A 22,464-nucleotide genomic window follows, 5' to 3' on the forward strand; every position below is an offset into this window, starting at 1 on the left:
ACATGTTTGAGATCACATTACATGAAATTTCCATGTCACTCATCCATATTTGATCTATGTCATTGAGTATATTAATATGGTGATCATCGTGGTTGAGTCACACTTAAATGTGATGAAAGTTGCGGTGGTTCCATAGTTGATATATGGGATGTACCAGATTGTATTAAGGAGAAGTCTAAACGTAAATAACATACAGATGCGCGCCTAAAGAACCTATGATATAATTGTTTCAGGAAGATATGAAGCCCAAGTGAGAGATTGTTATAAATTTATAATTTCTAATTAAGACGAGCATCATATATTTGATACAATGATATCAACTATTTATTTCTGGGGTTACATTATAAGTGATCTAATTACTGTCACTTCTTAAATTTCTAAAAGCTGATAACGGATATGAGCTTAATGGGTGGATACCCATCAGGTTAACCCATAGGGGATAATGGGAACCCTATAAGTTAACAAACGTATAAGGAAGGTTATGGTCCCCAACACACCAAATCAAATTCAGTTTTCTCCTCTCCCCATCAGAGTGAAAACGCAAGTCCCAAGATGAATCAGAGATTTGGTTGAGGAAGGTCATCATACCACAAAACCTCTTTCAGAAATGTAGATCAAAGGAGCACATTCAGGAACATGGATTCAAGTATGACACTGCACCCTTTGTTTCATATATGTGTGAGAATCATGAAATTCAAGATCTTATGATTGATATTTCACCAAACAAAGGAATTCCCAACAACAGGTGTTGTCAAATAGTGTCTTGAACTTCAAGGTTCTAATATCACTAACCAGACAATGGCAACCAAAAAGTTACCCAACAATTTTTACATATTGTAACCTGTTACATAGTCTTAGTGACCTATTACTCACTGTTATATGGTTCGAATAATTTGTTACCTAGGTCTAGTGACATGTTACTCAGGTCAAGTTACCTATTAGCACTTAGCTTTTTGTAAATTATTTAACTTTGTCTAAGAGTTTTCAATTTCATTTCAAAATAGTTTCTCACTTTCATTTGAGCATTGCTTACTAATTATATTAGAGTGTAAATGATATACATACTTATTGAAGACTTAGACTCTAATTGAAGCTTGATCTTCTTGTGTCTTTAATATCCTCTTCTTTTTTCCTTCTTTTTGTGTGATCTTGGTGTCTTCATCAAAATCGTGTCAATGTCATGAGCAAGATTTTCTTTACATATTAGTCATTCAAATAAGATCCATTGGTCCATATTAACAATTCTTAATTTCATAATAATAATGGTTAACATCTAAATCACTTCAAAAGGATGATTTGTATATGGGTAAATAAGGAAGACTACCTATGTGAAATTTCATTCCAATATGAAATTTACTCAAAAGAAAACATATTGTAATTTACAAAATACAAATAAAAAAATCATAGTTTTATAAATATATTATTTATCAAATCATTTAGAGTATTTATATAATGTTACACTGTTTGAAGTGATGATCGACTAATTAAACTTTATATTGTTTAAATTAAATATTATACTAAGTATAAAATATAATAAATTTATAAATATAAATATTATTGTTTAGAATATATTATTATAGTAGAATAATTATTAACAATGCACTGGTAGAATAATGTGTAAATTTTCCATGCTCTAATTGATTTTGACCAACTCTTGCGGTACCATTTAATCAATTTTAAATTTATAATTTTTTAAATTTGACCAAACTAATTATATATCGATTATATATAAAAATGAAATCTATATATTATGTGTATAAAGATTTATACACACTCATTACTAGAGGTGTTCGTGATCTATTTGATCGCATTTTAGCCAAAAAATCACATGATCTAAACACTTAATTAATATGCGATCCGGTCTATATTATATTAAGATGTCCAATCATATCCAGTTCAAATATTATATGCCGTTTTTGGATCAGTTTTTTTATAAAAAAATTAAAATTGCATATACATCCAAAACTCATAAAAAATACTAATTATTAAGCATAAAGCACTAAAAATAGTGTTCAACAACATCAAAGCAATAGTAAAACATCGATAATATAATGGATAGAGAGAAAGAATGTAAACATTGATAATATAATATTTTTTAACTATCATTATATCGTCTAATATTTATTTTTAATTATCATTGACTCTTAAATAAAAATAATACAAATGAATAGTAAATAATATATTGAATGTCTATAAATCTTTATATTAGTAATCTATAACGATATTTCATTCATAAAATAAATAGAATGTAATATTTATATAATTTATACACAATTAGTGTCTCATCTACCATTGATGATAAAAATGAATGATCAATGATGCAATGAAATTGTAACCTCTTGTGAATACAATTTATTCTCAAATAAATAAGTATCATACATCTCATGCAATCTACTGACCTACTGCTCCTAATAATAAATAAAAATGAACCCGTAATCAGTCTGAACCCACTCTGTCTCCGTCGCCATGGCCTCATCTGAGCAGCCTCTAAAGAAGCGAAGAATCACCTTCCAAGACTCACTTCCTCCTCCTCCTCCTCCTCTTCCATCTGAACCAACGCCCTCACTTCAACCCTCTCCGCCACCAACTCCGCCGCTGTCTCAGGACGAGATCCTCGCCAAGCGGCGGAACAAGGACGAAATCCGAAGCGTGCGGGAGTGTTTAAAGCGGATTAGGTTTTGCTTGTCTAAGAAAGATGGTCCTACCTTTACGCCTGACCTTGAACACAGTTATCTCGCTCTCATCAACGCTTCCAGAGGTAACCGCTTTTCCAAAACTTCTACTCTTTGTTGATCAACATGAATTAGTTTTTTATTATTTGATTTAAGTTTCATTCAATTAGGATCTTATAATGTTTTTTATTGTAATTGAATTGTGATTGGTTGATTTTACTGGAGAGGAATATTGCCATGGAATTGAGGAATTCTATAGACAAGGAGAGCTGAGGAATCTTTCTCTGTTAGTTTAAATATACCTTAAAATGTTGTATTTGTCATTAATTGGTTTCAACTGTTTCGGTTTTTGAGATGTTGATCGGCTTTAACTTAAGTAGTGGATGGAAAGGTCTATATGTAGGTTTTAGAATGAATGAGGAACTTGCGCCAGAATTTGAAAGTTCAAGTTGACTATGTCAAAACAACTAACAAGTATATAGTTGAGGAGGGTGTTTGTGCATTTTCTCCAAAAAATGCAGGTAAAATGCGTGTGGTTTAACTATTAGAGAATTTGTAGGGTTTATGAGAATGAAGGAGAAGAAATTGTGAGCAATGTAGGGTTTGCAACTGTCCACAGAAGTTGTATTGGTTGAATGTTTCCATCTTTGTGCACAAAAGTGGTAGTTAACTAGTTATAGTAGTTAATTATACCATTTCGCGGTGTGATACCACTAGTGTGGCCTCTGGCCACTATGGAAGCTCTATTGCGATGCATTTTTCCGTGTCGTGCAATTTATGACTGAGATAGTGACCTACTGTGGCCCATTCGCAAATATTGTGGCTATCTAAAACATGAAACGTGGAAGCTATCTAAAACATGTTTTGGTTAGTCCACTACATTTCCACTACACCACCCATTTCCGGCCACATTCTAGTAGCCCAACCCTTCTCATACGCCCCTGTTCTGTGACTTACTCTGTTTACTTTTCAGTTTAGTTATTGTTTTATTCAGTTTTTTATAAAACAATTTCCTTTCTGTTGGTGGCGCTGGGAGGAAGAGATGTATTATGGTTGTTATTTGTCCTATTTCGAATATGATATTTATGACATTACCTTTTTGTCGAGGAGCTTGGATAAATATTCAGTATGCAATTCATATTGTAAAGTACACTTTTTGTTATTCCATGCAGTTTTAACTTTTATCTTCTCAACTTAACTCTTCATTTTTTTATACTAAATCTGTTCTAATATGATTAAGGATAAAAACGTTACTTATCTTCAAACAAACATTTCAGAGGATTTTTTTTAGAAAAAGGCAACATAAACATTTAGAATAAAATATTCAATATATAATTTCAAAAACTCTTAAGAATTGATAGACAATTTATAAAGGATTCAACATCCGGTCCAGGAACAAAAATATATCATCAGAAAATCAAACCAAAATATATCATCAGAAAATCAGAGAGTGGAGGTGGAAACATCCTCAGTGTCCACTTGAATCCCCTTAAAGAGCCCCCTTTAACAATCCTTGAAACTAATCGTCGTAGAATAAATAAGGGGATTTATCGTAAAAAATTGGCCACTGAATATTTCTCCATCTTTCTGGAAGAAAAAGTAGTTTCATAAATATCATATTTGAAATTGGATAGATTGCAAAACCATAATATCTCTTCCTCTAAATCACTCCCTATAAAGCAAAGTGAAAACACCAAGCACACTCTCTGTCTTTGATTCATCAGTAGCCATGGACCAAGCTATGATGCCACCGAAGAAGCGAAAATACTATAGACTGTCATTAGAAACACTGCCATCTTTATCGCCACTAGCCCTTGAAGAAAGGTCACCCTCTACACAAACCCTATCTCTACTACCAACTAGGTCATTGGTTGAAGAGGAGATCGCCGCAAAGTTGCGAAACAAGGATGAAATTCAAAGCGTTTACAAATGCCTCAAGTATATTAAGTTGTGCTTGTCTCAGAAAGACAAATCTTTCGCATCTGACCTTGAAAAGAGTTACCTCAATCTCATTGCTGCTTCCAAGGGTAACCACCTTTTCAATTTTTGTCGATCTACTTGAATTTCTTCTAATTTGATGTACATGTCAATTAAGATCTTATAATGAATCTGATTGTAACGAAGTGTGATTTATTTCACTTGACCACGAAATTCTACGCAAAAAGCCCTTCATGGAATCTTTTTGTTATTTATGTTTGCCTGAAAATTTTGTTTCTCTAATTGACTGCTAACATCATATGTGAAGCATTTAAAATGGAAGAATTTATTTCTTGTTCTTGTTTGGAATGATATTAGTTTTAAGGATTCAATTTATGTCAAATCGTTTGATACATGATGATATCTCATGATCTAAATCTTCAACTTGCCAGTTTTGCTAAGATATGTATCATTTCAATGCTGTTTTATATTTCATAGTTAATTGGACTCTAAACATATATATGGTAAAGATTGCCAAATCTTTTTGATGTGCTTCCCATAAAATGGTATTATGGATGCAGTTGTATGACATTTTTTCTCATAAAAGCAATTTTATTATAATTATAAAGTTGCATCCTAGAGGGTGAGCCTCGGCGCCATGGTAAGGTTGCTTGCCTTTTGACCTGAAAGTCATGGGTTCAAATCCTGAAAGCAATTTTACTCTTTTAAGATCCCACTAGGTGGGAGTCTCATGCATTGGACTGCACTTTTTATTTTCAAACTTGCATTCTACCGTGTTTTTCTATATCCTGTTCCAGGAAATGGTTAAAATGACCATTTGAGTATTTGTTATTTTCAATTTTGGCCCTGTTTTGAGAAACGTTCCAGTTATGTAAAATAAAAGGAATTGGGATTCCCTGCATACAGGACTCAGTGAAATCATGCATTGCGCTGCTATTCTAAGAAGTTTTAATCTTATTGTCTATAGTTACATTTTATTGAACTACTAACTAGTATATGCAATTTTATTAAAACTATTTAATAAATCTCCTTACTATTGCTGGGTCTACTCACTGGCATGGGTTTTTCAATTCATTAGTGTACTTCTCTGTTGCTCAAAGTGAAACTTCTGTAATGTCACAGGTTGTGTAAGTGTACAACGTATTGTGGCTGATCTTATTCCTCAATATGCATGTTACTGCCCAACAGCTTTGGAAACTGCAGCTAATGTGATAATTAATATGCTTAACCGGAATTTGGCTTTGATTAACAGAGGAGAAGATTCTAATGTTATTGCATTTGCAACTGCTAGAGCCTGTATTTTTGGCCTAGCTGACATCTGCTGCACTGCTTCTTCGGTGGTGCCAACATCTACTGTCATTAAGGGAATTCGCTCTGCTGTTTTTCAGAATGTGCTAGCCTTTTTTATGGCCTTGTTTGAGGGGAAGGATGTTATACAGTTGGTTGACAAGAATTTCTTGAAGATTCAAGATTCCCCTGAGGTCTTCTCGGAGTTGAATCAAAAGGTTTTAGATGAAGATGATTGCTCATTGATTAAACTGACAAAATCCTGTGCATTGTGTCTACTTCGGATTTTCTTCTCTTGTCCAAAAGACTTGCTTGCAGCTTGCATGGAGTTCTTAGTCTCTTCCACAAAAGAAGAAGCTTCCACAGGAATGCGTTTTCTGAGCCTGGTGACTAGCACTTTGGACGATGGTAATGATGCAGTTCTACTTTTGGATAGTGCAAAAGATGGACCTAAATCAAGTACAGGTTCTACTGGGTCAGATATTAGAGGCGACGAGGGTGGTGAGGAAATTATGACTGATGACAACTGTGTTTCGGGGAGTAATTCATCAGTTTGCAATAGCTGCTTGCTCATGCTGGTAATACTTAATGATTGTTATCTTTCTTTGTGGATATCAGTCAATATTATTGGTAGTGTGTAGTTTATTTATGGAAACTGTCTTTTCTGATTAATTTCATGCTCTTTGCATCTATTTTGAACTTTATTATTGATCTATTCTTGAAATTATCTTTGCAGCTTGATAGACTACTCTTCTTTTATTTTGCTGTCTCCTTTGGAAGAGTTGTACCCATACGGTCACCTTTGATTAAAAGTTGTTCATATATCAGTCTTACAAATAGTTATGCACGTGGTAGTGTCATTGACTTGAGGTCTCATCTTTTGTAGATAGTTGAGGCAAGCACAAAGCTTGAATACACCTTTCAATTGTGTTACTGTTAAAAGAATGAATCTGCTTCCGAAGGAAATTACTATTAAGTTGTTATTTTTTCCTTTTAAGCAAAATGACTTTTGCATATAAGGAAAAATAGGTTTCTAATGTGTATGCATAAAAAATAGATACCTAACTGCTTCTGTCTTTCAACAACCACAACAGAACCCTTACCCAGTTTTTTTCTTGAGGGGGGTCAGCTTACATGGATCAAATGACGCCATCGTGTTATGTCAAAAGCCAAGTCCACTATAGGGCTATGTCTTTGGCTTTGCTCTCATGTAAAATCCATGGGCTTTTTAGCAGCGTTAATATGGTAGATATGTAGAGAGATTGGCATGCTTTATTGCATGTTCCTGTTGATCAGTTTGTAGGTTTTTCTTTTCGTATCTTGGAGGATTTCTTATTCTCTTTTAGTTTTCTCCCTTTCTAATAATATTTATTCTCTTATAAAAAAACCTACCTAGCGGAGTTAAAGGTTGTTTTGTCGTTATAAAAACCAAGTCATCGGACAAGCCATTCAAATATAACTCCTTTTTATTGGTTTCACTGAGTTTTTTCATTGTTTTCCTTTGCCTCAAAATATTGGGTTGTTTGCCATTGGTTCAACTCATACTCTTTCTGACTAGCTTCTGTTGGTTTCCCTCTAACATCTTCAAACTATTGTAGGCACGTTTCTATCATTTATTCCTTAAGTTCCTTGTTTTACTCTAATATATTCATTTCTTATTTTATCTTTTCTTTTATGACCAATAAACAGCTCATGTCTTACATTTCAGAATAAAACTTGCAACTTTCATCCACTGCATTAACATTTATACTTCTCATTGTGTATATTTATTAGTTCAATTTAAAATAAATATTGATAAATTTGTTGCATTGTTTGGGCTAGAGCTCTAATCATCCACTTTCACTTGTATAGTTATAAGAATACTCATCTTCTAATGAATTGTAATCAGAAATAATAGTAATGTGTATTAGTCTATCAAACTCTTAAAACAAATGATCCCTGTAAGGATTGTGCATAAAGGTCACATGTCATTTTCAATAATTCGCAGAGTGGTTAATTTTGTGGAAGATATAACTAAACTTATCATATTGAAACTACATTCTGAGTGAGTTCTGAGAGGCTGAGTGGTAGATGTACTTGTCGGGTTTTAGTGGCTGTTGAGTAATTAAATCATTGTCAATGATATGTGCGAATTTGATTGGAAGAAATATGAGCCCTGGCAGCTCCATTTGCCTTGATCATTTTGAAACTTAAAATGCCTATGCTACATCCTTATTTTTTAAGGACTTACGTGGATCTGCCCATGTCATTATTTTTATTTATATCTTGGTGATTATGTTGGTTCTGTCTCTCCCACTTTGTTTTATTTTATATGGCTGCTGTAAAACATTATCCATAAACAAGTTTGTGACGTATATCAAATACTTGTCATTTTGGTAGAAATTTAAGGTGATGAACATACTGCTTGGTAGTGTTACTATTTTGTTCTTCAATTTTATGTTTTCTTCAAAGGAACATAACTTGGTATATAGCATTTAATTGTAAAGCCAAGATGGGATGCTTTTGTTTTTATTCTTTTGTCATGATATGCTTTTTGCTTAATTTTGTTGATATTTTGAAATTACTAATTTACTAGCATATTAGTTGTTGCTGACATTGAAGAACATTGTTAAAAGCTTTGTTCTAAATTCTTTCTGATGACACTTTTTCTTGGCCTTTCTCTATACAGGTTCTTAACAAGGACTCCTCACTGAGGAAATGGATGTTGCATAGATGTAAGAAATTATTGGACTTGCTTACTAATTCTTCACCTGAAATTTCGTCATCACTGCAAGGAATTCTTGGAATGATTCCTCAGCAAGCAGATTTGGAAGACTGCCAGATAGATAGCGATGAAGATAAATCTGATTCTTCAACTTACATGAATAGGAATGAACATGAAATTGTTGGCAAATCATCTGGAAAAGTTGGAATTTCAAAATTTCTTGTCGGGTCTTCTACTGGTGGTCTCACCGATAAAGTTTCTGATACATATTTGAGAGGTCATGGCTCTGCAGTTTCTCCTGATACTGTTCCTGTATCAAAAATGGGTTCTCATTTTGACAATGGACTCTCTAGGCCCATAGGGGAGGAAGGGAATATGCCCAATGTTATGTGTTCCACACCTAGAGACTTAGTTGGGCATCAGATGTTGTCATCTGGGTTTAGAAAGCCATTAGATGTTAGGAGTAATTCGTGTGAAGTTAGTGATGATTGCCCAAATGTTGAGAAAAACCAAGCTTTAAATATGAATTTCAATTCCCCTCCATTGAGGTCATCTAGTGGAACTGCTTGTAATATTCTGACATCTCCTCATCATCAGTTTATGTCACCGTCTGCATTGAGAAGTCAAATTGCCTGGTGCTGTGATGGGGATCCTGCAGCCATGGATATTGTCTCTGCTTCTAAGCAGCTCTGGGTAGGTTGTGTAGGCCCTGACATGTCTGAAAGCCATATTAGGTTTCAATTGGAGCGGCTTGGTCCTATTGAACAATATTTTTTCTTCTCTGTGAAAGGATTTGCCTTGGTTGAGTATAGAGGGATCATTGATGCAATAAAAGCTCGACACTATTTACCTGGAAATTTTCCATGCTGTGTAAAATTCATGGATATTGGATTTGGAACTAGAGGTGCTATGAATGGTTTTGCAATTGGCTATAGTTCTCATATTTATGCTGGAAGCATTTCTAGTCAATGGGCTAAGGATGAGATCCTGCATGAGTCATGGAAAGTAATCCGTAAATGTCCTCTCTCAGTTATTGATCTTAGCTGTGAGTGTGCATTACTTATGGAGTTTGAAACTCCTGAAGAAGCTACCTCTGTCATGTTGCATCTGAGACAGCTCAGAAGAGAAAGAAGTAACTATAACCCACATTCTGCTCCAGTAACAGGTAATGTTGGAATTGGGCATGTTTATTCGGTTGGTGCAACACCTGTGCCCGGCCCTCCCCATCTTGAGCTTAAAATCAACAACCAAGTTGCTGGATCGCCTCATGCTCGGACTTTGCCTGAGAGCCCTGCTGACAGCAGTCAAACTAGGATGTCTCAATTGTATTCTTTACTAGCATCATTGTGTACAAAGTATAATATTAATCAAAACATAGGTCTCCACAATAACTATATGACTGGAAATAATTGTGCTTCTTCCATGCGTGGGGAAGATACAGTTCCGTCCAGCACTCTGTGGATAACTATTCCAAGTAGTGGCTCTATGTTTCTCACTGATAATGAGCTAATGGCCATTTGCAACCTTGCTGTCGGTAACTCTGGCTCAATAGTGAGGTTGACACAAGCAAACGTGCATATGGGATGTGGTTGGTTTGTTGAATGCAGTAATGTTGATGGTGCAGTTTCTGTTCTCAAGAATCTTCGTGGTTGTCCAGCGTTGTTCTTCCAGATTGAATTCAGGTTATACAAGATTAATTTTTATAATATAAATACATAAAAACACTTATGCTTTAAGTTTGTGGCTGACCTTTTTTTCTTCTTTGTGTGAATGCATTTACCACAAACTCCAATGGCTTCTCATTCTCTCATTGAAAGGCACCAAGTTACATGTGAATACATGGTCCTCATTTTCTTAAATGTTCAGTGAATGTTTATGACATGTGTACTTGATGCCATGTAATATTATTAGAGATTGGAAGTAGAAAATTGGTGGATAATTTTTCAATTGACTCGTGTAAAATATGCTTAATCTAACTGGATGCTAATTACTAAAAATCTCATTCTTTTATTGAAAAGACATCAAAATATTATGTTCAGATTCCTTGCCCCTATTTTATGAATTTTGCATTTGAAATTTCATATTGAGTGAATATAATGAATTACTTCTTGCAAATAACGTTATACATATTTTTAAAGATTTACTAAATAATAATATAAAATAGTATTCATTTTGGCATTACCATCTGTCCTGAAAGTTTAAGCTGTTAGGTGAAAGCACATTAATGGCTTAATATATCTATCACATGCTGGCTTATGAAGAGCTCTTTTGGCTTCAGTTGTGAACAAAACATTGAGCAACCTATCTTGTTTGAGTTGAAATGTAAGGTTGCTTGCCTTGTGATTTGGAGGTCATGGGTTCAAATCCTAGAAACAACTTCTTTGTTTACGAGAGAAGGGATGTGTACATTTCCCCTCCCGGACCCCACTAGATGAGAGTTTCGTGCACTAGACTTCCCATTATTAGAAGAATGGGGGCAAATCGAGAGAGGAATTAAATGGGAAGCTAGAATTGTGGAGACAAACTTTAGAAGCACATGACTTTCATATAAGTAGAAGTAAGTCGGAGTATATGAAGCGTAAGTTTAACAAAAGGCCGACAAACTCCATTGTAGAGGTACAAATTTGATCATGCCATACCACAAGTAACTAGATTGAAGTATCTTGGGTTAATCATACAACACAATGGAGAAATCGAGGGAGATGTAAACCACAAAACTCAAGCCGAATGGATAAAATGACAGAGTGTTTCAGTTGTCATATGCGATTGTAATGTGCCACTCAAGCTTAAGGGAAAATTTTTCTACACAACTATAAAATCTGCAATGTTATATGGAGTTGAAGGTTTAACAGTAAAATGTCAACAAGAGAATAAAATTAACGTATTACATATAAGAATGTTGTGAACGATGAGTGAACATGCTATACAAGATAGGATTAGGAATAAATGCATTGAGCGAAAGTTGGGGTAACTATTATTGTAGAAAAGATGGTAGAGTCGCGCCTAAGGTGGTATGGACATGTATGGAAAAGAACATTAGAAGCCTTAGTAAGAACGGTCGACCAATGAAGGTTAGTCCAAAAAAAACTATAGGTGAAATGATTAAGAAATTTTTTGAGATCAATGCTTTGTCAATGAACATGATTTAGGATTGAGTATTATGGCATCATCTGATCCAGATAGTCAATCCCACCTAGTGGGGATAAGGTTTGGTTATATTATTAGATGAATAGGGGTGGCAAGGATCAAAACTCCATAGCTCTTGGTCTCGATCTGTAATACCATGGCATGGACCATTTCTCTCTAAAGCTTAAGCCTTTAGGTGTATATGCACACGGATGACTTGTATCGTGAATAGTTTCCCTGTTGACATAAAATTTGGAGAAAGAATCGATACTGCTAGACATGTAAAAACCAAACAGCTTTTGGTTGAGGTGAGAATTGACATGATAGTAGAGCCTCCATGACCACACGAACAAGAGTCTAATCCTTTCCGTCTTCCATTCTTCTAAATAAAAGTTCAACTGAGCATAAGGTAGAACAGGGCTTTAGACGTAACACCAATCTTGAGCCTTCACTTAACAGTTTACTCTATTAGGACAGTTGGTCCTTGACACATAGAATTCAAACATATAACTCAAAAGTAAATTACCTAATATATAAATAAAAAAACTGTTCTCTGTTGGTGTAAAGTGTAAACCAATTTTGTTTTATACATTTGTCAGTTGATCATGGACTCTGTTTCCATGTTTGGCTAGGGGTGTTACTTTTTCCAACAGATTTTAGATTGTTTCATAACAAGTCTTAAGGATAATTTAGAGTTTACAAATTTATATGGTTATTATCCTCTCATTTTTATACAGCAAACCTGGAAATCAGAATGCTCTTCTATTTCCAAATATACCGGAGAAAAACTCTATGGAGCACGTACATGGTGCACCTATGTCTCAGTCAAACTGGCACTTTCCTGGTTCGAGGGAGATGTCAGAAGTTGGAGCAAGGAAGCCTGATGATTATGATAATTTATCAATGGATCCTCAACAAGGAGGTAATACTACGGATTATTAAGGAAAAAACTGTCAATTTTTCTTCTTTTTTTGATTTGGCATGCCTGTGGGCTCTGAAGCACGGATACGTTGAACACTCTCACGTGTCGGTGTCGGACACGTATCCAACACAAATACGCTCAGATTCGTGAAGGATACATATCACTAGAATATTCAAAAATAAAAAATAAAGATGAAGATACATATCTTATACATTTTGAACAAAAAATAAAATAAGATAAGATACGTTTTTATCAATTTTATGAATTATTCTACTATATTTTCTAGTTTTGGTACTTGGAATTTTGGAGGACAATGATTTACAATTTCCACTATATGTTCTACTTTAGATATTTTGATTTACACTTATAATTTTATCATATTTTATGTATTTTTTACTATTTTATACACGTATCCATAAACGTATTGTATCCTACATTTTAGAAAAATGTGTGTCGACGTATCAGATATGTATTGTATCTGACACACGTATCTGTATCCGTGCTTCATAGTGGGTATAGCTTTGTTTTAAAAGGTTTTATTGATTGAATGAAGTTAGGTGCAAATGCTATTTTCCTGTGCACTGAACAGCTGTGACTGTAACTGACTCCATTTTCTACCAGGTGGTGTTGCACATTCACTCTCTGTAATACAAGGACCTTCCGTTCCACCACAACAACAAATTCAGTCCTCTACATTCATTCGCCCTGTTTATGGTCCTCCAAATGGTCCATGGGATTCACAGGGAATGAATAATCAATTACCTGTCAACCAATTCAGGACAGGAGTAATGCCAAATAATTTTCATGGTAGTTCTGTTACAAGTCCTTTCATACCTGCATCAGTAACTCCACTTGCTCAGATACAGGGAACTCCAATGCCGCCTTATAACCAGCTTATTCCTCGACCAGTTATACCACCATCTTTATCATCTTTGCCACATCCTCAGCCTGAAATGCCGCCTCTGCTTCCTTCTTCTCCGCCACCTTTACCCCAGACACAGCCACCCTTGGTTCCTCCACCACCTCCTCCACCTTTGCCTGTGCAAGAATCAATCAATATGGAATGTTCAAGTCAGTCTATGCAGTATCAATGGCAAGGGAGTCTCTGTAAGAGTGGGGTTAACTACTGTACAATTTATGCATGTAGAGCAGATTCAAATATTTGCAGATACTCAAATGACATACCTGAGCCTGCTGAGTAAGACATCATCTGTTGATTCCTTACTGGTCAGAATATTTTCTTCAAATATATGCCTGTTTATGTTGCTGTTTCTTTGATGCAGATGGCCCACAAAATTAGACATGACTAAACGCACAGATTTTCAACATGTGAAATCAACATTTGCTGTTACTCCACATAATAGAGTGAGTTTTCAAATATCCTTTGACTTCCCTCCTTTCCCCTGCCATCTCATGCTCACTGTTTCATGAATTGCTTCTCTAATTCGTTAGGTGATGCTTTATATCGGGCTACTACATTAAATGTGCTTTGAGTATAGTTTTAGGTCTATGCGGCTAGGATACTATAGTATGCGCAAACATAACCAACACGTTTTGGTTCCCATGTAATTCTGATTTGCTTGTCAATTCACTCTCCTTTGTACTAACATGCCTGATGGCATGTCTATGATCTATTTGCATAAGACATTTGTAGTTTGTGTAGAGATGGGTAAATCCAATGCATGAACAAGAGTAGATTAGATTGAATTATCTTGCTCTATAATCAAACAGCTGGAAGTTTTTTGAATTTTGAGCTGGCACTACTGTATGGCTCCCTTCAGCCGACACTATATGCGCACTGCAAACCATAAAATGATTAAATGATTATAATATATAATGCACTATTAGGAGATATGCTTATGATGTCAGTGCCTTTGGGATTTATGGATTATTATAATTTATCTGTGATTTAGGAATTTCTTAACTTGGTTATTTGACTCTGGATATATGTTCCTAGTTGAGTCACATATGTATGGCATGTTGTTTGTATCATGGACCTTGGCTTAATATTTGATTATTGAATATTGAGAATTGAGCATCTATCTTAGAGATGGCATAGTCAAATCCATGCAAGAGAATTGCAATATCGAAGTCTTCTAACTTTGATGGATAGAAGATCAGATATATTTTGTCCACCTTAGCAAATTATTCTTTTCAGTATATTTTCTGACTGGGCTGGGTGTTAGCTTGATTTTTGATAACAACAAAATTCCTTCCTGGATTTTTGTGTCAAGAAATGACTATGCCAGTCTCCCTATTTTTATGGCTATGAAATTTTAGAGCTTCCTGCGTTGTGTTCTGTTCCGTGAATCTAACTATGTCTTTGTTGTATTGACTTCTGATGCAGAGAGAAGTGTGCCGTTTGATACCATCTTCCACAAGTGATCACAGAAGGGTATTTTTTTCTATTATTTATTTCTGAATCTAGATTGTATTTTTGTCTTCCTCTCCTGATCACAGAATTTTATGGCAGATTTGATTTACCTGTTCTGTGGATTGTTACTGAAATTTCTAGAAGCAACCAATTTACTTCATAAATTTTAATCCATCATTGTTGCAACTTGCAATTCCTCTGAAATGTTTGCTTTTTTTCTGAAGGCCATGGTAGATCAGTTTTTAACCACCGACTGAAGTATACTTGCAGCACAATTTAGTAAAAAACAAAAACACATCCCCTTTCATATTGCTCTATATTTTTTAAACTTCCTCTCAACATTTTTAATCATTCACATGTTACTATCATGAGAGTTAGAATATGTGTTTTATGCTGTAACATCTCTTGTAATATTAACCATGTGTCCTTCAACCAGTTTCAGGATTTCATATCATACTTAAAGCAGAGGGATTGTGCTGGAGTTATTAAAATCCCAGCATCAAATTCCATATGGCCAAGGTTGCTATTTATACTCCCCCACTCTCTTGAAACATGCTCTTTGCTTTCTATTGCACCTGACCCATCTGATTGCCTCATTGCTTTGGTTCTGCCCAAAGACACAAACTTTGAGTGGATGTGATTGTTGTGTCCTTTATCATATAGAGCAAAGCTTAGACCTAGTCATAGTATTGTGATTATTGAAGGCATACTTTTGTTTATACACAATATGAATGATGATTTTAAGAAATATGCAATTCTGTTGTTATGCTATTTGGTTGATATGTAGGTTCCCTTGTGTGGGAATTTTTGGTTTGTCTATTATAGATAAACCAAGTCTTGTTAATTAATGTCGTAAGGTTGATGGTAATGTAAATATGCAAGAGCCATGGCTTCACAGTCTTCAAACCCTCTGATGAAGAACATAATAGGGCAAGATTTGGTTTGTAACTAAAATGACATAAGAATACAGTCACAGAAGTAACAGAACAGGGAGTTTTTTGTAAAACATTTTGGTTTAAGTCTGTATATATTATTGGCTATTTCTATAGAATGGTGGGATTGTAGTCTTGAAAGGAAGGTAGTGTTATACTTGCATATTTTTCTTATGTTACTTTTTTTTTTGTATTACCAAGAGTATCCCTCATTCAATGGATAAGGAATTAATTCCTCTGGGTGTATGATTATCCTTTCCAACAAGTTGCTATTATGAATCGAATCCTTGATTTTTTGAGAATCTAGCAGAACCTTACATCAGTAGACCATGGTTTAACTTAATATACGTCCTTAGTCCTTCTGGATAGTGGCATAGGTGGACACTAGAGCACTGGTTGTCTCAACTCTATTAGCATTGCATTTTGCTAGAGTTCAAACGACGTATTGGAAAATACTCTAATTTGCTGGTAGTCCCCCATCAGAGAAACACAGAGGAAGGAAAGCATTATAGAAGGGAGAGAAATAGGATCAACACTTTGAAAATATTAAGAAATAAATAAGCTTTGTAGTTAGCTTATCTAAACAAATAACAAAGTAACAACTGACTCTTTTAAGATTAAAAGAAAGTCCTCATGTTACCCTTGAAAGAGAAGTTGCCAAAAACTAGAAACTGCAGCCAAAACAAAGGTAGAAAAAATAGATTTTGATTTGTTATATCGAAATCTAAGTTTGTCATGATGACATGCACACCCCATATAGTTTAAAAAATGACATCAACTTCCCATTTTTTTGTTGCACTCAAACCTTATTACACAAAAAAAAACTAATCTGAAATCAATGAGATTTGTTCTAACTCCTCTATTTATCTTTAATGTAAATGCTATAAATTTTTAGTTGTTTAGATAATAGAATGGGCGTAAATGTTATATAAAATAGGAAAAGACGATACTATTTTTATAAAAAATAAAGTAAATATATGCGGTCCTTACAAATTTTAAGTATTAGGTTCCGGCAACTACACTTATGAGATTGTTACATTTCTCTAGTCGTTCTTTGGAGTCTAAGACAAAATTATTTCTTGTACTCTTCTTCCCTATTTCTTTCTCTTTCTAAAAATACTAAAAATTAAAACTCCAAGAAGCACCAAAAAGGTACAATTGTTGGAGTGAATGGAAATCCAAATCTTATGGATACCGTGTGCAGCTTTTTATTTTACCAACATAGAAAGGTAGGAAACACTCTTCATCGAAAACGATCTTTCTACGCACGCGTTTAACGAAGAGAACCCTCACACGTGGTTGGCATATTGGAATTAGTTACGGTCAAATATTGAATATCTGCACGTGGCAATCAACACCTAAACTCCATGCCTTACTTTCAATACACATGTAGAAAATGTGATCACTCTATTGGAATGTGAGGTGAAGAAAATATTTGTAAAGTTTTAAAACTATACTTAAAAAAGTTGAAAAATTTAGTGTCTCTAGAATAGAAATAATGACATGCACCAATGATAATGATCTCCACAATAATTGTTCATATTTGACTTACAGTTTCAATAATGATTCTTCAAAGTCTTATTAGAATGATATGAGTTAGAATAATTTTTGGTAATGAAGAAATAAATATATCTAAAATAAGAGAAAAAAATGATATAGTTTAATATTTTTATTCTTGAGATATGAGAAGATAACATTTTTATCATTATATAAAAATATAAAAATGATAATTTACCTAAATATCTTTTTTTTGTTTGTATATAAAATACTATATGAGACATGATATAGATCTCTATTAGTCTATTTCTCAAGTCTATATTTATATTCCACTCTCTACACGAACCCTTTACTCTCTTCTACACATTCTCAACCCTCAAACACCTTACAACACAGAATTTCGAAACACAGTGATGGGAACAGAGAGCCCCACCAATTATTCATACATGGGTCACAATTTCAGCGACGATTCTTCTTCTTCCGCTTTTAGTGATTGCAACAGCGACCGTTCCGGCGAGTTCCAAACCGCTCCTTCTCAAACCCGACGGTTCCTCATCGCCTGCGCCACCGAAAATTCCGACGATCTTATTCACCAACTAGTTCGTGACCTCACTTCCTGTTCCATCGATGAACAAAAACAAGCCGCTATGGAAATCCGATTACTCGCGAAAAACAAGGCTGAAAATCGCGTTAAAATCGCCAAAGCTGGTGCTATTAAGCCTTTAATCTCTCTAATTTCATCACAAGATCTTCAGCTTCAAGAATATGGAGTCACCGCGATTTTGAATCTTTCACTATGCGACGAAAATAAAGACGTTATAGCTTCATCCGGAGCGGTTAAGCCTTTGGTGAAAGCTCTTAATACGGGAAATTCAACTGCAAAGGAAAACGCAGCGTGTGCGCTTCTTCGTCTCTCACAATTGGAAGAGAACAAGGGTATAATCGGAAGATCAGGTGCTATTCCGTTACTAGTGAACCTTCTAGAAAACGGTGCGTTTCGGGGGAAGAAGGATGCGTGTACGGCGTTGTATTCGTTGTGTTCGGTTAAGGAGAATAAGGTTAGGGCTATAAAATCAGGGATTATGAGAGTGCTGGTGGAATTGATGGCGGATTTTGAATCGAATATGGTTGATAAGGCTGCTTACGTGGCAAGTTTGCTGGTCTCGGTGCCGGAGGCCAGGGCGGCAGTGGTGGTGGAAGGTGGGATTCCGGTGCTGGTGGAGATTGTGGAGGTTGGGACTCAGAGACAGAAGGAAATTGCGGTGGCTATTCTGTTACAGATTTGTGAGGAGAGCGTGGCTTATCGGACTATGGTGGCGCGTGAGGGTGCTATTCCGCCGTTGGTTGCTTTGTCTCAGTCAGGCACCATTCGCGTCAAACAAAAGGTAAAGTCGTAACTCATTCACACTGTTCAGTTCAATTCTATGACTTGGTTGCTTACGTGGCATGGTGGTTTGACTGCCACTTCATTCTATTTCAGAATAAGAATAATAAAATAAGAATTGTGAGAGATAATTATCACATAATAACAAAAAATAATACATTTATTCTTTTATTTATTAAAATTATAATCATCCTTATTCATTTCAAAGTCAATATCCATGGTAAAATTGTAAATACGTTAATATCTTAACTTTTTGCTAATTGGCTAATTTAAAATAGAATTGTTTTAGTGCACGTCGTCTCACCTATTGTCATGGCATTAATTAGGTAATCTTGTATAGTTCATTCTGTCACGTTCATTTTGTTTTAACATGTATTTTAATATGTTCATTCTTTATTTAAGGATTCATAGGGTCTAAATTTTATTTAGATTAAAGTTTATTTTCTAAATTTTTCTGTAAAATTGATAAACCGATTCCGAAAAATATTAAATGGGTCAAATTAATCATTTTATGACTAATTATGAGGATATTATTTTTTTTCAAAAAACTATTTTAATTCATATTTGTGATCTCTAGGTATAGTTTTGATTGAGTAAATTACATTGATAATCATGAGTTTTAGTGAAATTATACAAATCATTATCCCTTATTTAATCTTGCACAAATAAATGAAATACTCCTTAAAATATACATACATTAGATTAACTATCCATAAGTATAATTTCTTAAGCAAAAAATGATGATAAATGTAATTAAGTGAAACAAAATATCTTATATTGTAAAGATAAATTCAAATATCATGTGTTGTCAATATAATATATGTGTATAATTGAGAGTGATTTATGTAAATTAAAAAAGAGTAATTTATGTAATTTAATTAAAACTCAATGAATTTCTATATAATTTATTGGTTATAATTTATTGGTTTTGATTTTTATACTGTGGAGATCAAATTGATCTAAAGTGAGTATCCATCTTTTATTTAATTGCACGAGGATAAGAATTATATTATATATCGATATATTTTATTGAAATTTGAATCCGCATCATGTCCCTAAAGATGTATAATTGTGGGTAAAGATCTGTTGACAAAATTGTCAATTAGTTTTGTTTATATCATCGTCTCTAATTCTACTTTTTTATTTTCGAACGACATAATTGAAGTGTCATATTAAAAGTACAACTTCTCCTTGCTCTCGTAACATTAAAAAACTGTCAATCTATATTATTGTTGTTGGGTTTGGCAATATTTTAAGAACCATTTATACCAAGTCTATCATAGAGTCATGTACTTGTATTATTATGTCTTTATGTATAGTGCCATGTTAGGACCACAATCATTTACAAAACATTATTTTTCTCCTAGGTGGAGAAATTAATTGAGCTTCTGCGACAACCAAGATCCGGCAACCTCGCTGCACGTATGTCAGAAGTGTCATAATAAACACCAGCAAACACTCATCATCTCTTAAGGGTGTGTACCCTACAATCAAACACAAATGAATTAAGCAAACGGTGTGTTCTCAAATAGAGAAATATATTAAATGATTGAGCCTAAACTTTGTAAATATCTTTTGTGACGGAGAAGCTTTGTAAAGTTTGTGATATAATGATAAAGTTTGAGTTTTGGTTTGGTATTTGAGCTTTAAAAGATATTGCACACCATTCAGTGCCAATGTTTTTTTTCTCTTATAAAATTGTGAATGTGATGGGACTATCTTTTGTTGGTCCTTCTGCTATGTTACTATGATAATATTATTATATTATCATTGCCGTTATAAATGTGGTGCTAACTTTTTATATATATTTTGATATTAGCGTGGTGCTAACTTTTTATATATATTTGGTTTTAAAATTAGAAGATTAGCAGGATAAGAAAGCATAGCTCTCATTAAAAGTAACATGTTATATGCTTCCATGGAAAAAGGAAACAAGGAGTGAACTACTTTTCATTTTTAATACTTTTGGTATGTTAATCAACTTTTATAGTTACGTGAAACTAATATTCTAAAAAAGATAGGGCAATATTAAAAAGAAAAAAAGAATGGTGATTTCAAGGTGTTCACTTGGTTGGAGTGGAAGACAATAAAAATTGAAAAGGAAAGTGAGTTAAAGCATCACCAAAGCAGAACACTGTGCAAGTTTTGTTGAAGCATTAAACAATAGGAAAAAAAATATGATTTGATGAGAGAAGAATGAATTTCAAACGGCTACATTTTCAACAAATTCATACCAATTGAAACCAATTTTCTTAAACACAAGCATACAAAACCAAAAATACAGAATCAAGTTCAACAAATATCAAAAGGAAAGATTAATTAATTTTGGAGAACATCATGGATTGAGATAAATATCAAATCTTGGATATAGATAAGAGGACAATATAAATCTGCCTGTATGTCTTGATTCAAATAGACTTCCACTATGAACCATGAATATGTCGGATATGATACGTATCTCATATATTGACACACATTTTTTCTAAAATATAGAATATGATACGTTCAAGGATACATGTATAAAATAATAAAAAACACATAAAAAATTTAATAAAATTATAAGTGTAAATCAAAATATCCAAAGTAAAAAATATAATGGAAATTGAAAATCATTATCTTCCAAAATTCCAAGTACCAAAACTAGAAAATATAATATAATAGTTCATAAAATTACTTATTGTCTAGCCCTAGAAACAAAAACAGTATCAATTTCATCTCTTTCTTGAGGGCAATGTTGTGGATCGGAGAGTCAGTATGGTGGACTGACTATCGAAGGATCAATGCAGTGTGACAATATGTTGGTATGAGTCTATGTGGCCTTTAAATAAGTTGATGTTTATTGAAAACAAATCTATCGGATAATGACATGTGACAAAAAAATCTTTTCAATGGTCATGATTTTATATTATTTTTATAAAAAATAAATAAATAAAGTTTAAAAAATCTTAGCCACATGTTTTAGTAATGGTCTCTGCATTATTGGAGAGGAGTTAAACTCGGAATAATGATGTCCACTGTTATTTGTGTTATTTGAAACATTGTGGTCAGTAACCCGGAAAGAGAGGGATTCGAACCCTCCGTACAAAAATTCGTATAATGGATTATCCTATTTTATTCAAAACGAATCCATATTATTCTATATTTTATTGATTCGATACTTAATATTTATTTATTTTATTTTATTTTTTTAATTTTTAGATATTCTATGGATATATATTATTCGCAAATTCGAATATATCTATGTCGGATACGTATCGGACACGAACATGCCAGAGTGTTTGACGAATATGTACTTCAGAATACTTCCAATCCAATTCTTTGCTTGGGATGCTACTGTACCTGACTTTAGAACTAGTGGGGTTCTTGTTGTTTTTTTGCTTATAATGTTCTGTACTTGTTGGATAGAATTAGTAATTGGGTGGTTTATGGCATCCAAGTTAGCTTTACCTAAAACTGTTTGCATTACCTCAATTTTAAAAAACAAGAGATAGAAAACCACAATCAATAACAAACGTAAAAAAGACCCAAGTGGAGGAGATGAGTGAAGGCAATGATGAATATGATTGGAGTGCATGTGCTTTTTTAGAAACAGAGATAGCGCTATTTGAGACCTGTAACCCTTGTGGGG

General features: G+C 33.9%; 2 protein-coding genes across 2 annotated transcripts; both read left to right on the plus strand.

Annotated features, from left to right (window-relative positions):
* The first annotated feature begins 2,389 nt into the window (after positions 1-2,389).
* LOC109337334 lies at positions 2,390-15,805 on the plus strand. Its single transcript, XM_019574292.1, has 8 exons — positions 2,390-2,758; positions 5,733-6,475; positions 8,566-10,283; positions 12,465-12,649; positions 13,271-13,847; positions 13,933-14,014; positions 14,997-15,044; positions 15,460-15,805. Exons 1-8 carry the CDS (start codon positions 2,467-2,469, stop codon positions 15,661-15,663), a joined length of 3,849 nt encoding a protein of 1,282 aa, XP_019429837.1. The 5' UTR covers positions 2,390-2,466; the 3' UTR covers positions 15,664-15,805.
* Positions 15,806-17,781: 1,976 nt separating this feature from the next.
* LOC109337335 (U-box domain-containing protein 4-like) lies at positions 17,782-20,513 on the plus strand. Its single transcript, XM_019574293.1, has 2 exons — positions 17,782-18,837; positions 20,204-20,513. Exons 1-2 carry the CDS (start codon positions 17,866-17,868, stop codon positions 20,276-20,278), a joined length of 1,047 nt encoding a protein of 348 aa, XP_019429838.1. The 5' UTR covers positions 17,782-17,865; the 3' UTR covers positions 20,279-20,513.
* Positions 20,514-22,464: the final 1,951 nt, after the last annotated feature.

This window comes from Lupinus angustifolius, unplaced genomic scaffold (genome assembly GCF_001865875.1).
Source record: "Lupinus angustifolius cultivar Tanjil unplaced genomic scaffold, LupAngTanjil_v1.0 Scaffold_5_126, whole genome shotgun sequence".
Taxonomy (NCBI): domain Eukaryota; kingdom Viridiplantae; phylum Streptophyta; class Magnoliopsida; order Fabales; family Fabaceae; genus Lupinus; species Lupinus angustifolius.